The sequence below is a fragment of the Telmatherina bonti genome (assembly GCF_933228915.1).
Source record: "Telmatherina bonti genome assembly, chromosome: 10".
Classification (NCBI taxonomy): Eukaryota; Metazoa; Chordata; class Actinopteri; order Atheriniformes; family Telmatherinidae; genus Telmatherina; species Telmatherina bonti.
In genome coordinates this window covers 12,480,671-12,496,750 of record NC_136628.1, presented here as the reverse complement: position 1 = coordinate 12,496,750, position 16,080 = coordinate 12,480,671, and the positions used below count along the sequence as shown (strand labels likewise).

Sequence of the window (16,080 nt, the reverse complement as noted above, 5' to 3'; positions counted from 1 at the left end):
TTATTATTATTATTATTATTGTTATTATTATTAACAACAACGACGACGATAAATGATAAATACTAATAATTAATGATAATAAATAATAATAATAACTACAATAATAATAAATAATAAACTATTAAAACACCGGTGGGTATGAATGGGTCATGTTGTACAAATGAGATGAAAACATGACAGTTTCATCATATTTAGTGAATTAGGAAACATTTCAGGCGACGTTTAGTTTAATATCACGCAGAATTTTTACTCCTTCTTACATTTTTTCCTGCTCTTTTCCTCTGCAGCCTGAAAACATGGGCTATCTTTGTGATGGCATGTCTACAAAAAGCTCTCAGACGTCAGGAGGCAGCGCGCTGCGTGCGCGTTCCCGCTCTGTATCGTCATCTCTCTGACGTCACCCCCCCCCTCCTCTGATCAACCGAAATCCCTGATAACGCGGCGCGCGCTCCCGCTCGGCTCTGAATGGGGGCTCAGTGAAGCCGGTGACAGCTCGTTCAGCAGCGTAAGCAGCCGCCACGGTCCGCTCCTCCCGCCAGGCCAGCCGCTCCGCAGACACCCCGGTAGCCCCACGGCCCCGCTCCTCCCGGTAGCACGCATTCATTCAGGTAGTATGGTGGCGCACTGACTGTCCTACTAGTCCGGTTCGTGTTGACTTTTCTCTTCTCAGCCCGGCAAGTTGTTGTTCCTGACGGACCGGAGCTGTCTCTGTGTGTCCAGGAATGAGAAATGATGGCCGGCTCTGCAGCAGAGGAGAAAACCTTCCGACGGTTCCTGGAGCTCTTTATCAGGGAGATGAGGATGCCTCTGCAGGAGAGCGACCCGGTGCCGCTGCGCCCCTTGTCCGACCTGGTGTGTGAGGACGAAGTGGAAGGGGAGTGCCTCGACCTGTGTCTCCAACACCTCTACAAATAGTTAAGTGTGCACTTTCTGTCTTGGTGTGTGCTTTTGTTTCCGGGAGTGTTTGCGTTTTAAAAGCTGTGAAGGTCGTGTCACCCCGGGGAGGTGCGTGAGGTCGGGATGCGACCCCGGCTGGGGGGTGGGGGGGCTCCATCGGGCGCGCAGGGATGCCCGCTGGGTGTCGGGGAAGCTGGCTGGTCCTGGGTGTGTCCAGGACCAAGTTTAGACAAGTGTCTTTACAGAATCGTTTGGAAGAAATCAGCCTGAGCCCAAAGCAGAAGTTCCGTGGCCTCTCCTCCTCCTTCCGTGACGCGTGACAGGCTGCTGCGTGATCCAGCCGCGTGTCTGTGCCGCAAGCGGAGCACAGCAGTGTCAGAACTGGACGTCCACAAAAGGTGAACCCCTGGTTTTGCGTAACAGCACGTCGTCATGATGATGTAGGTGGGCGGGGGTGAGGAGGGGGGTGGGGGGCATTGCCATCACTGCTGCGCGCATCTTCACGCGAGCTAAAAATAACCTCACCGGTTATGTTATCACACTCTGCCGTTCCACACTAAAATCTGACACTCACACCGAGGGGAGGATCACACGCAGTCTGCTGAAGGTAATAAGTGTGTGTCACAGTGGCGATTTGCGGGTCCGTGCGTCCACCTGGGCTGCTGGAGGCTGCGGCTGTGAGGAGAGAGGAGGGAACTCCGCGTTCAGGAGGATCTTCTTTAAAATACATGCTTAGAAACTGTCAGCCTCCCTGTGCAGATTCTTCTGTTTGAGATGTGCTCAAACTTGGCAGGAACAGGGAAAAAAACCGAAGAGGGAGCGCTGCCCTGAGCGCTGCTGCCTGGCCTGGTTTTGAATCCAAAATAGGTGCAGAAACTGTGCTGGGAAGAGCAAACTGGAAGGACTCATCTAGGCCACAAAGTGGCAGGGGGACTGCTGCCTGCATGTGTGTCTGAGCATTACATTACCCGCCTGTTTGCATGCCGCCCTGCATTCACAAACGCATGCAGGTCATTCCAGGAGTGGGAAGCAGAAGATGATCAGCCTGTAGAGCTGTGGACAAAGTTTGCATAATGAGCCGGCTGGAGTTGTCAGGGTCAGATCAATGTTAGTCCTCTGCAGACATGCACCATCTCCTCCATGGTGTCAAGGTTTGATTGGCTGCTGGATATAAGGTCACTGCCAGTGTTGCCAGATCTTGTGAGAAAAACAAGAAACCAGCTGGATGAAAACAAGCCCAAAAGAAGCGACCTGGCCCCACAGAGAAAGAAATTGTGACACAATTGTTAAACTTGATGTTATACAGTTGTGCTCATATATATTCAATTCAACTTTATTTGTACAGCTCCACTTCACAACAATGTTGTCACAGGACAAATTCATATTCATACCTTTTCATTAAAGAAGGAAAAAACAGCTGCCTGTAAAATAAGCTGAAATTGACTAAAGTAATAAATAAAAAAATATGAAAATTATTACACTATTTTCAAACTCTGGTTCAATAGAAATGTTTTTGAAAAAAGCAAACAAATAAGATGATTTATTACATATGACATCACCCATAAACTAATAATTTGTTGAACAATCCTTTAATGTTTCCGCTCCAGTCAGGTGTTTTCTGTTCCTCTCAGTCAGACTTCTGCACCTGTTGACAGGTATTTTGTCCCACTGTTCAACAGAAAACTGCTCTAATTTATCCAGGACCAATTTGTTTGTTTGTTTTTTCTTTCTTCAACTCAATTAAATGAAAAAACAGTGTCTTATATTACTAAATTATATTTTTGCAAATTTTTAGCTATTGTTCCTTTTTTAAGTCTCCAGTTATTTGAGTGACTGTTGTAAATTCAGTCTTTTCTTTAATGAAAGGGGATGAATACATATGAGTACAACTGTATATCCTCCAGTTTCTGGCAGACAATCACAACACCAGTTTGGACCAGCATGTTTACTATGGAAATGGTTTTTTTGGACACCAAAAAACAGATAAACTACTGTGTGATGCTTTTCACATAACTGTGAATAAGTGAGACAGATCTCAGGAAAGGTTCATACAGGGAATGAATTAAGCCCAAATAAGCAACCAGTGTTTTGAAAACATGCCGAAAAAAACCACAACCTGCGACTGATGATATTTTCAAGTGACTTTACAAAAAAACTGCTTATAATAAGCAGACCTGGCAACTCTGGTCACTGCGTATTGAACCTCCAACGTCTTGCAGATCTTTCCGTCCCCCCCAGTCTTCACACATACAGGTGCTGAAGACAGAGTAGCAACATCTTAGGAAATATAGAGGTTTTGTGTTGAAATGCAGGTCTCTCTGTGTCCCAGCAAGAACTGCAGCTCCCCATTACTTTCAGATTACAGGCTCATGGGAGCTGTAGTTCTGAAATATTAAAAGCCAAGTGCTCACATGGTAGCAGGTCCATTTAGCCTGAAGGAGTGCTTCGTGTTGTTGCCCTTCTTTTGAAAGCTTTCAAGTTGGATCTTGCAGCTGAGATGGAGGCGGGACGTGGCCGACAATGCTTGCGAGTTTTGTCTTGTCTCTTTCATGCATGCACTAACCAAAAATATAAAAATGTCAGCAGCTGGTTTTAGCAAGTCATGTGAAAAAGACTCAGGCCTGTGTTTTGACGTTTCGAGACGTTATAAAAAGTCTTGCCAGGTCTTGTAGCTTTAGCTACCAGTAGGAGCCATATGGGGAACATTGTTGTTAAGTTGTTGTCATGGTGATGTGGAGTGGGGTATGTATGTATGGGAATCAGTGTTAAGTCTAACTAGTTAAAAAGGCGTTGTCAGCCAGTCGCTGGAGTTTTGCTGGAGAGGAGGGCTGGGTAGCTAGTTTTCATTTGTTCTACCTGGCATCAGGTTACAGATTATAGGCTACCATGTAAATTACATCTCATCTGGAACATCAGGCTGTGTTCCAGATAGTCAATAAATGAGCCTACAAGATACGTGGCCTGTGTGCATGATTTGTAGAACCAACGGCGCGTAAAGCAAATCGACCGGACGCAGCCGTTTCCTCCGCAGCTACTGTGGAAGTCGCTACGTACGGCTTTTGTTCAGATGACTTTCTTGTGTATTGGCACTAAACAAACAAAGCTGAATGCAGCTGAAGTTAAATAAACTAAACACTGTGTTGATAACTGAGCGCACATCCTGATTTAGTAGCTTGTAAAAAACACCTTTAACAGCAATAAGCTGACTCGCTAGGCTTCTGCATGTGTTAACGGCTGTGGGGTCATTTTGCTTTACAACGAGCCCCCTCTCTGCATTTCAGTCTAGACTTTGGAGCGTTTCAGCACCTCATTTTCTTTTTCAGACATTCTGCTGTAGATTTGCTGCTGTGTTGAGGATCATTGTTCTGTAGTATTTCCTAGTAGTTCCTGCTTCCAGCCAGCCGAACTGACAGGACTTTGCTCTAAAGAGGAGTTCCTGGTCCACCCAGTGACTGCAAGATGTCTGCTTAAATAAGTTCTGGTTCGGGAGAAAGGTACTCACAGCCAGGAAGAAAACTGTAACATTTCTGATAGAAATGTGGCCATTAACCAGTAGCTGAGCCTGTTTTATTCTCTGCTGTTTTCACAACGCATATGATGCATGTTTCCGCTCGGAAAGAAGACGTTGTTGAGACGTCCGGAGAGAAAGATTCCTCTACAGTCATTTTATAATCACATCGCACACATCTGAATCTCAAACTAATTGATTTGCACTCTTAAGATTCTCCAAGATCGTTGCTGATGTCTTTCCTCTTTGGCTTTTTGTCACCTGAGTCCTCCGATCTCGAGGTGTGGATGGTTCATCTTCAGGTGCATTTGAGCAGCAGCGGCCAGCTGTGGCTCATCCTCTTCATTCGTATGCAAGCAGAAAGGATTTATTTAGTTTTTTACGAGGCTTAAAGCGGTGCTAACATGTTAAGGAATTAATAATAACTAGATAATCGAGTTGAACCGATTACATCCTGAAAGGCAGCGTCCAACACAGCCAGAGACGAGGCGTGGTTAGATGTCTGGGGGGGAGGTCAACGTTGGGGTGTGGTGTGAAAATAGAAACACTGGACAGTGTGGACCAGCTTTTAGCTTTAAACTGGTACTGTAGAAACAAAGTACAGCCAATCTGCAGTCATGGAACATGCATTTGCAGCTCACAGACTCCGGCTGCGTTGGGAACGGTCTTTATTCTGGCACATTTCTTTTCTTATACACTTGGCTTGTTTAGAGGTGATGAATCACTCGTTGGCCACTTTCCACAACACAGTTTATCACAGGAAACCCCGAGAAGAGCAACGAAGGTCAAGAGAGGATTGTTTCTGTTTTCATTTCCACAAAGCAGATTATTCCAGTGGAATGAGGAATGACAGTGGAGGGAACGGAGGAAGGTTCATCAAAGTCACGAGGAATCCGCGAGGAAGTCTTTCCAGGAACAAACGAAGCTATTTCAGATTTTGGACAAAATGTTCAGAAATGATAGTACCATAAGGAAGCAGTTGACGACGTCAAGCCTCAAAGTCTGCACAGTTTCAGACGTGTGAAGAGCTTCAGGTTGATGGATGGCGCAGAAAAGCTCCCAAAAACCTGAGACGAAAGAAACTTGGATCCAAATCTTTTCCCTTTAAGCCTAAGTAGTTTTCATGCCATCTTGTTGACAAGATCACCAGGTAATCTCACTGTGTGGATTAACTGTTTTATTTCCTCATATTACTCTTTTTCTGCAGGTTTCACCGTTAAAGTATTCTAACGTTTAGAAAAGGCATGGTTTGTTTAGAGCCAATCCTGCAGACTCCTTCGCAGAGAAGCAACATAGATCGTATGTCGAGACTCATTCAGAGCTGAAATACGATCCAATGTATCACTTAAACACCCATTAGCATCACCTGCAGCCACTTAAAGCTGCTTTCTGCTTGCATGTGGACTCGGAAGTGAAAACACAGTCATGCCGACATGTCTGCTGTGTTTGTTTGGCACTTCATTACAGCAGTCGCCACGGCAACAACCCAGACATTTTTGTAATTATGGCCAGTCTGCATACAAAGGGCAGCAGCAGAAGTTTATGCATGTTTCAGGCAGGCAGAAAGGCGTAGGTGAGGCTTTAGACAACGGCAGAGCCAATCAGAACAACAGGTTCTGTTTGGTAAAACCTCCGTCTGGAGTACGTTCGCTCATGTCACAATGCAGCAAATCAATAAATAGTGTAAGTTTATAGTCAGAACCACTATGCTGGTGTAAATGTAGGGTTTTATTATGGTTTTGAATGTGTCTATGTCAGAATTACAGATCAGATGCGGATCACTGTTCTGGTTTAAGGACAGCTGAGGAGAACAAAACTGCAGTTTCAGATCAGAAAAAACTAAATTTTTAGCAAAACAAAGTCATTTTTCACAAACATTCACTCTATCAGGTCCATCTTATTTATACCCGGTTGGATCCCTTTTTTCCTTCAGAACTGCCTTCATTCCTGGAGGCATAGATTCAGCAAGGTGTTTCACACACTCCTCAGAGATTTTCCTCCATGTTGACATGAAGCATCACACAGTTGCTGCACATCATGATGAGAATCTCCCGTTCCACCACATCCCAAAGCTGCTCTGCTGGACTGAGATCTGGTGACTGTGGAGGCCGTTGGAGGACAGCGAACTCATCGTCATGGTGGAGATGATGTGAGCTTTGTGACATGGTGCATCATCCTGCTGGAAGTTTCCAGAAGATGCTACACTGGGATGGATATTTTTCTGCAACAACACTCAGGTTAACTGTTGCTTTTAAGCAACGCTTAGTTGATGCTAAGGGGCCCAAAGTGTGCCACAAAAACCCACGACGGTCTGGCTGCAGAGCTCCACTTCCAGTGCAGACTCCCCTCCTCCGGAGGACAACAGGAAACAAAGTCTTTTCAAAATAAGTTGCATAGTGGAACAGCCTATTAGATTTTTCTAAATAAAACTCACTGAAAATATCGGCCAGATGTTAAAACCAACATGTTGCTGCCTGGATCATGTTTTAAATAACATTAAGTGTATTGATTTAAAGATTTCATAAATAAACTGCACCAACAAGTCAGTGAACAAGTGTGTTATAACCACCATGTGGGCATCTGGACCATAAATAACATGATTAAACAAGCAAACTATCCCTGTCCTTCTCATAAAAATAACAAATCTTTTAATTAATAAAACCCATTCAAATGTTTTTGGCATTTTTCTGTATGGATAACTGCGTTTGATAGGTCCACTAGGTATACAAATAGTAAGACTTAACATCTTTAGCTGAACGTTTGCAGAACGTTTTTATTAATGACAAGAGGACATGACAACACACGAGTTATAGTTTTGTTCTTTGTTCTCTCTGGTTTAAGTTCCCATAGTGCACTTCTGCTTGTTGTTGTTTAGTTTGCTGTGCTACGGCAGTGTAGCACTTTGTCCTAAATAAGATAAAAAAAAAAAAAGGACCTCATCATGTTATAACATGATAAGTTTAATATTTTTGCAATAAAACTATTTATAAGGTGATAAGGTCTCTTCTTTTTACTTTGGGGGAAAGCTGTACTTGTCTATACAACGTCAAATGTTTATCTTTGTCATTCTCTTCTTCTTCTGCTTGTGTTTTATTGGTGGTTGGCAAAAGTTGTTTTTTTGCTAATTGCCTCCCATGTGGCGTTGGTTGGGGGGAGGGGTGTGTGTGTGTGTGTGGAAAGTCTGAAGGTGGCCTGAGAGTGGAGCCTGCACCGGAGTGGTCCCCAAAGCGGAGCTCTGCCGCCAGATTCTTTTCAAAACATCCCCCACATCAGCAGCGGCCTAAAGCATTGGTCCAAGCCAACATGGATTCCCATTGTCAAGTTTTTTACACCAGATTCTGACCCAAACATCTGGATGCTGCAGCTGCAATGGAAACTTATCAAACCAGCAACTTTCTTCCATCTTCTATCGTCCAGTTTTGGTGAGTCTGTGTGACTTTCCTGTTCTTAGCTGACAGGAGTGGTCTTCTGCTGCTGTAGACCATCTGCTTCATGGTTAGACGTGTTGTGCTTTTAGAGATGCTATTCTGAATATCTTGGTTGGAACCAGTGCTTATTTGAGCTACTGCTGCTTTTCTATCATCTCCAACCAGTCTCTTCTTTCTGACCATCCAGACAGCTGCTGCTAACTTGATATTCTCTTCTTCAGACCTTCTCTGTAAACCCTAAAGATGGTTGTGTGTAAAAATCCAAGTAGATCAGCAGTTAATGAATTACTCAGACCAACAACTTTACCACTACCACGTTCAAAGTAATTTAAATCCACTTTCTTCTGCAGATGCTCATTTTGAGTCTCAGCAAGTCGTCTTCAACATGTCGACACGACTGTACCGAGTTGCTGTCGTGATTGGCTGGTTAGATATTTGTGTTAACAAGCAGTTGAACAGGTGGACTACTGGGTGTGTATGAAGGCAACGTTTTTGGTTTTTAATGTGGATTTTGGCCCTGTATGCACAGGTAGATGTAGTTTTAAATAACTGAAAGCAACCTTGCAGGTACAGTCGTCTGTGGCATCGGATACAATCCACACAAAGCACAAAGAAGAAGAAGAGAATGGCATCTCTTGGTTTGGGATGCTTGTGGTGGCACTGCATCTGTGGCTTCTTTAGTGTCAAATAGCAGCTTATTACACATTCAGAGCAACGTAATTATTCATTTGCAGTCATTCTTCTGACTGTTGACAGGCTCTTTACTTTTGGTTTCTGCTACTTTAGAGATAAATACTCGAATCTTTAGCAGCAAAACAGAGAAAATAACTGTAATAGTCTTATGGGAGTGCACAAGTCCTAATTAGAGGGGTCAAACACCGTCCTCAACCAAACTCACCTGCAGTATTTAATAGATGAAAAAGCCTGATTAAAGCTTGGAGACAAACCTGCATCTCTGTGGGCCTGCTATGATTCATTCAGATCTAAAAAAAAAAAAAAAAAATCCCGTAGCATCAAAACACAAATACAAAAGATTAGGATTTTGACAGCTTTAGATAGTTGTTGATTTTGACGCACCCCTGCTTCCCACCCGCAAGAGACGTATTTAGGTTAAATACATTGCTAGGAAATGATATAAAATGGAACGTTGAGTTTTAGGTAGGAGGTGAATGTGATTTATTTGACTGAAACCTGCAGTCAGGTAGAAATTAGGCCTGTTTTTCTGCAGTTGTTGAAGCAGTCTGATGGTATGAGTGTGTTTATATTTGTGTGGTGGCCAGCATCCTGTCTACTGTAGCTGTGCTGTGAGTGTAATGATAGTCGGAGGCAGCAGCTATGGTGATTCATCCCAGTGTCATTAGTTTGTCTCTGGGTTGAACATCTAATAATAGACTTCTGCAAGAAGTGAGAGATCCCCTCTGTGCGTGTGAGTGTGTGTTAATAGGGGGCGGGTGAAGCACTTGGTGTGCTAGAGTGAGTCTGGAGGTGTAGATGCAGCCTGTGTGTGTGTGTGTGTGTGCGTGCATGTTTGTGCGTTAAAATGATGTTAGCTAATCCATTTTCCTCCAAGCAACTGGGAGAAACATCTGAGGAGAAGCTGATACCCCTACCTTTTAGTATGTGTGTGTGTGTGTGTGTGTGTGTGTGTGTGTGTGTGCACAGTTCAGTGCTGTTGTGTGATTAAACCTATCCAATACGCTGTGCCCATCATAACCCTGTAATGTTTTCACTCCGAGGCTAACAGCTAGTGTAATTAATTCAGCCTCAATTATGAGCGATACTTAACTCATTGTCACTCCCAGATGTGATTCTGCAAAGAAGGGTCAAGAAAACTGAGAACTGGAAGAGTGGAAGGACGAGACAAGATAAAAATATTAACTTGTCAAAGTAAAGTAGCTGAAATGATCCAAAGATTCAAGAAGGATGTATTTGTCCAACCCTAATAGCAAAGAAAGTCTTATTGGTATCCTCTGGTACTACAACCGTCTCAGTGACAATATCGGCTTGCCTTGCCGATATCTCTGCACGGATGAAGGCTCGCCACCTTCAGCGCAATCTGTTCAAGACAGAGCTCATTGTCTGTCCAGCCAATCCTTCCATACCTCCGCAAATAAGTGGGACACTTGACTCTATCGCACTTGTTCCTACATGATCTGCACTGGATCTTGGTATCACGGCGGCTGACCAGCTGACCTTCAAGGTCCATGTTGCCTCGGTTGCCCGCATTTGTCCATTTGCTCGTTTCAACATCAAGAGAATCAGACCGTACCTGACAGAACATACAACGCAGCATTTGGTTCAGTCTCTGGTCATTTCACCCATCGATTGCTGCAATTCCCTACCGGCAGGTCTGCCTGCACGCTCGGTTAAACCTCTGCGGATGATCCAGAACGCCGCAGCATGTCTGGTCTTCAACCGACCCAAACGGGCTCGTGTCACTCTGCTGCTAATCACACTGCACTGGCCTCCTGTCGCAGCACGCATCAGATTCAAAGCTTTGCTTCTAGCTTACAAAACAATAACTCAAACAGCTCCTGTCTACCTTCACTCCTTCATCCAGTCCTACACTCCCTATGGACAGCTACGTTCCACCGGTGAAAGACGCTTTGTGTTACCGCCACTACGTGGGACCGAGTCACTAGCCAGACTGTTTTACTCTGTCGTGCCACAATGGTGGAATGACCTCCCAAACTCTGTCCATTCTGCAGAGTTCTTGTCTACTTTTAAGAGCAAACTGAAGACTCAGCTCTTCACGGAGCACTTCCACACTTAGGTTAGCTATATTTGACAGAAGAGTATAAGAACTTGGCCCAGTTCTTTGCAACAAATATTAATTCTTTGTTTTGTAACCTAAGTAATATTGTGAGTCGGGGAAGAAAGACATAAAAAGAGCTTCTAGCGCTACATGTCAAGATTGACGTCCAACTGGACTCCAGAAGTCCACTGGTACCTTCCTGTGATGTCCTCTACTGCTTGGTTTAGTGCTTGTGTTGTTTTCACTCTCATATGTAAGTCGATAAAAGCTTCTGCTAAATGACTATAGAATAGAATAGAATAGAATAGAATAGAACAAGTTAGTGTTTTCAGTGTACTGGGTAGTCAGATGATGGACGCCTCAGACCAGTTTGTACATCCTGCAGGACTCGGTGCTTTCAGAGTGCAGAAACCTTTTCAAAGTTCTTATAACCATTGGCAACCATGTGGACAGTCTGCCATCAGACTGTCAACATGACAGTCTGGCCCCAATCAGTGGCTCTTTAACAGGCAGGTGCAGAAGATGACCAGTTGTTGGAGAACCTTTTCATTTGATTCAAGTGTGTTGTAGCAGGAAAACACTAAAACCTGCAGGATGGTAGTTCATGAGGACCGGAGTTGGAGACCCCTGATATGTACTATATGTTCTTGTGGAAAATATAAGAGTGGCTCCTAAAATAAAGTCCCAAATCCTAAAATTAAAGCCATATCCTGATGTATTTCCACACCTTTGCAAGGCGATGTTTTGTCCAAACCTAACTATAGTATATAGTCGAGTTTACTGATTAGATTTGCCCAGTAAACATGTCCGTTTATATTTGATAGTCCAAAACCAAGCAGTGACAGGGACTGAATAATGGAAGGTGTTTTATTCCCCTCCAACTATTCCTCTACGCTTCAAGGGCAAATGCTTCTGTTTATAAGACTAGAATAGAAAATGGAAGAAGAGAGAATATAACACTGAAAGGTGAACGATTTGTTCAGTCAAACACGCTGCCTTTAATGTCCTTGAATGAACAAATATGAGCGATGAAGACAAATACCAGTAAAATCCAGAGAAGAAGGCGGCTGTGACATCCTCTGTCTGCAATCTGCTGCATTTGACACAATATCAGCCCTTCAGTGAAGAGTAATCCTTTCAGATATGTGTGCTGGTCTGACTGATATACTAATACAGATGATAATATTACATCATTTATAGATAGATAGATAGATAATGTTTCTTTAAAAAAACATCAATATTAACTTAAAAAAGAAATGATGCAATGCTGCAGAACTGAAGCCCCACATGTCAGTAAGAGGACAGAGGACGTTCCTATGTGAGTTTGGCTTTGATAGTTATTGATATTGATTGTTGAACCCTGCAGGCAGCAGAACCACAGGCAGCTAACTTGTAGGTGAAGCTGAAGGAAATATTTTTTTGGCTGCAGACATTTTCTTTTTTGTGGGGTTTCATATTTTATCACATTCTGAGCAGCTTGCCGGCAGAGGGCCGACAATGGGCCAGGAAAGGTTTGGAGAGCAATTTAAAGGGCTGTCGCAGTAAATAATAAGTCAATTAATTGCTACAAAAAAATGTGCGCAGTAAGTTTGCCGGCTGCAATAATTTTATTTGTCTTTGTTTCTCTCTCTATCTCAGTCTCTCTCTCTTGGTTTGGAAAGTTTATTTCGATATGTCCAATAAAATAAAATAAAACATACAAAAAAAACCAAAAGTAACTTAAAAAAATAAGAAACAATAAACATGACATACTCAAAAAGGAGTGGGCAGAAGCTTTTTTTTTTTTTGGAAAAGCAAAAACTTTGGGTTTTAAGCTAATAATGAACCATTTAACCTGTGTGTGCTGATATGCTGCTTTAATTTAAAGACGATATAAACTAAACATGGAAATACAACAAGCTAGCATCTAAACTTCAAACACAGCCGTCTGCTGAAGTTTTCCCATCTTGCAAAAAAAAAGAGACCGCAAGAGACAGAAACATCTCCTTCTTCCCGACAGACTAGGATCACCAGGCTGTTTAACCACCAAACCAGAAACAAACAGGCCAGCGCGAAATGTTTGTTTAATGGGTTAAATGATGCTGCCCTTTAATATTTTTTGTGATATACAGCAATTTGAATAATGCTGCAAAAATTTGACAACCAGTACGAATTACCTGGTTGAACATACGTGTCACAAACGGCAGTTACACATTTTTACAAAAACACTGAAGGAGATCAAAGACATTCAGTTTTACTCTGCCCCCTCTGGTCCAGTCCGAACATGTTATATGAGCTTGACCATACACACTATATATCTGGTGACTGCACCCTGAAGTCCAGATCTGTTCCAGAGAACCACATTAATACCTGGTAGAAAGTCTGCTTCAGCATACTGGGGACTGGATCAGAATAAACTGGTCTGCACATCAAACTAAAGGGTCTTTAGAAAGAAAAACTTATTGGTGTTTGAAAGAGTTTACTGGCGTTTTTATGGCATCATCATTAGTTGAAAATGGTCTAAAAAAAACTACAACATTAATCGCTTAGCGTAATATTATCATTTATCGCAATAATGTGAGACAATTAATCACGCAGCAAAATTTATCGCGATGCTTCTGGCAATCTGCCTCCATGACACTGATGATGAGCTGCAGCTCATATTGTCTTTCATCTTCACATTTTTATTTTAAGTGTTTTTTTTTTAGGATTTTTTAAAATGATAGGTAATTTGAACAGTTACAGTTCAAATAGTTGTGGCTTGAACACTTCCTAGTTAATAATCTGTTAATCAATACATCCTGGATTTCAGAAGCAGTTTGGATTTTCAATCTTTGCCAGATGTTTGCCCTTTTCCGTCGCTTCTGTGTAATTATTTACCTCAGAAAGAGGAGAAAACATCCCATTTTAAAGTAGCCCTTTTCAGAAACAGCTGATAACTAGTAGCAGGATATCTAACAGAGTTGACCTCGATGGCTGATCAGTTTAAAATAAAACCTGCATCTAAGACAGAATTTAATTTATCCAGGGTTAAAAAGTGGGCTGAGTTCACCGTCTCTGACATTGCTGCCAGTTTCTGCTGACTGCTGATGAACCGATGATGACTTGAAGAGGAGGAAGAGGGGGGAGTTAATGACCCTTCTGTACACATGCGCACACAAACACACATGCGGAGCTGATGGATAGTAATTGAAGGGAGAGCCTTTCTAGATCTCATTAAACAGAAACGTCTCCCACAGCTGTAAAGAACCACGGGGTAGATCCGGCTTCCTACAGCACACATGACACACTGGAGTGTCTATGTGCACATCGACACACACACAGAGTTAGAAGAGTGGGTGGTGTTGGAGGAGCTGCTGGTGATGGGTTTATTAAAGGATAAACCAAAGACTGAGGTGATTGTCTGACAGAGCTGCTGTAGGTGTGCAGTACAACTTCATGACATCGCCTGTACACTAAACCACCTGCCTCACAGTACAGACAGTTTTCTTTCTGTGCCTCAGTTCTTCGATAAAGGAGACATATTATTCCTTTTTTTTAAAAAGAAAAAGCTGACACGGTATCCTGAGGTCTTCTGAATTGTTTGTGACAGACTGTGGAAATGCCACAGAACGTGTCATAAAGTCCAAGCAGACCAGTTTTAGTGGATTCTCACTTACACCTGGGCCTCCTCAATGTAGTCTTGGGCAGTAAGACCATCGTGTTCTGTCACATTATTTTATAAAAAAATGCCTTATTTGTTGTATTTTACTTTTTTTCCATACGTTTTCCATTGATTTCAGTGTTTCCTCTACAAAATTTTGTAGCCATAGTCTCGATGGTTCAGCAGCATTGTAACTGTAACTGTAACGGACTTCTTGGTTTCCTTTCACTTTTAAAAGAAATTAATCATTGTGGCTCATATAAAACTGCAACGTGTGGCATCACTTAAACTTCATATAGTATCCATGTAAAATGACTTTATTCTCTGTATTTTGAAGGCTGACAGTATAGCCACGGTGGCCTGCCACGGCTGAGTCAATGTAGAGAAAACCCTGGATTCATAAAAGAAATACTGCGGTTGGTGAGCTTTCCATTGTTGTGGGAATTATGCCTTGTACTGTCCCCCACAACCCCCAAAACATTTAATGTCCATGTTGATCATATGTTGATCATCATCCTGAATCTTCACTTAACGTATCAAAACTAAGCTGGCTGGCTGGATTGTGGTGGTGTTTGCTATCTTGATTAAATGTTTGCTCTTTTTTTCCATTAGTCACCTGACTGTCACTCAAAAAAACACATCCACAAGTGGCGTATGACTCAAGTGTCAGATTATCTTACTATGTGGAGAGTGTTGATTTTACTTTTACACATTCATGGTATTTCAAAGCATGTTTTGAAGGGTTACTGTGAAACTTTTGGACACTAGGGGCACGAAACACTGTCGCAAAACTAAACAGTAAAATTATCATACAACACAAAAACTGCCCCAGAAGTATGACTATAACTTAGAGATGTCTGACATTGTTTGCTTATTGACATCATCGGCTGATATCGACATTAAAATGTAATATCAGATATCATCTGTATTGGTTTTTACCTTTTTAATGACACAACTTTTACACAAGATCCACATATCATATATAATATACATAATTATATATTATATATAAAACTCTTCAGCTACTTTTCCTCTAAACGACAAAGTATAAGAGGTGTCATGTATAGTTTTTCAGATATATTTGTTTGTTTAGCACAACTTGCTCCATGATGGTATCAGAAATTAAGAGTTGGACAAAACTGGTATACTGGATATTGGTTTTTTTTTTTTTTAAAAAGAGGAAAAATTAAATAAACTTACTATAAATTATGGTTTTGAGTATCAAATTAAGCAGTGACTTTTTGCATAACTCGTGTCAATAACTTGTTATGAAAACATTAGCATTTGCCCTTAGCTTGTTACATTACAGTCATACTTCTTCCCATTGAACAGTGTAGAACCATAAAACTAAACCAGGTCAGTTGCTAAACATCCTGTTACATCTCTGTTATTTACACGAATTATATGAAATGTATTTATTTCATGAAAACCAGTTCAACTTGCACAAAATGTTTAGGGAGGCACGTTAGCTTTGGTGTTTAGCCAATTAGCTTCAACTAGCATTTAGCTTCTACTAAACAACTAAATAAAGACACAGACGTATACTTCAACGTTTTGCAGCCCATCAGGAACTTACTGTCATTGTTTTGAATAAATGCTGGCTGAAATATGTGAAAAAGTTCACCACATTTGAGTTTGCAGAACAAACAAAGAGATAACTTAGCAGTCCTGATTTCTCCTTCTGGCCTCTTCAGACACTATTTTTACCTCAAAACTTCATTCAGCCAAGACAAACTTTGTTGGACAAGAAGGAAAAAGTTGAAGAAAGCAGAGTCCTCTGTGTTTATAGAGGGAGGGCACAAAGCAAAGTCCTCCAGGTCACATGATCCCATGAGAGACGAATCTGCTCCTACAAAGTTACAATGTCTGG

General features: G+C 42.1%; 1 protein-coding gene across 1 annotated transcript in view; it reads left to right on the top strand.

Annotated features, from left to right (window-relative positions):
• Positions 1-729: 729 nt before the first annotated feature.
• ppm1e (protein phosphatase, Mg2+/Mn2+ dependent, 1E) overlaps positions 730-16,080 on the top strand; it is a gene marked incomplete at both ends in the record, with an annotated part of 63,282 nt that continues 47,931 nt past the window's right edge. Inside the window, one exon of the mRNA XM_079247978.1 lies at positions 730-914. Coding sequence (XP_079104104.1) covers positions 730-914 — 185 coding nt within the window. The remainder of the gene's footprint in view (positions 915-16,080) is intronic.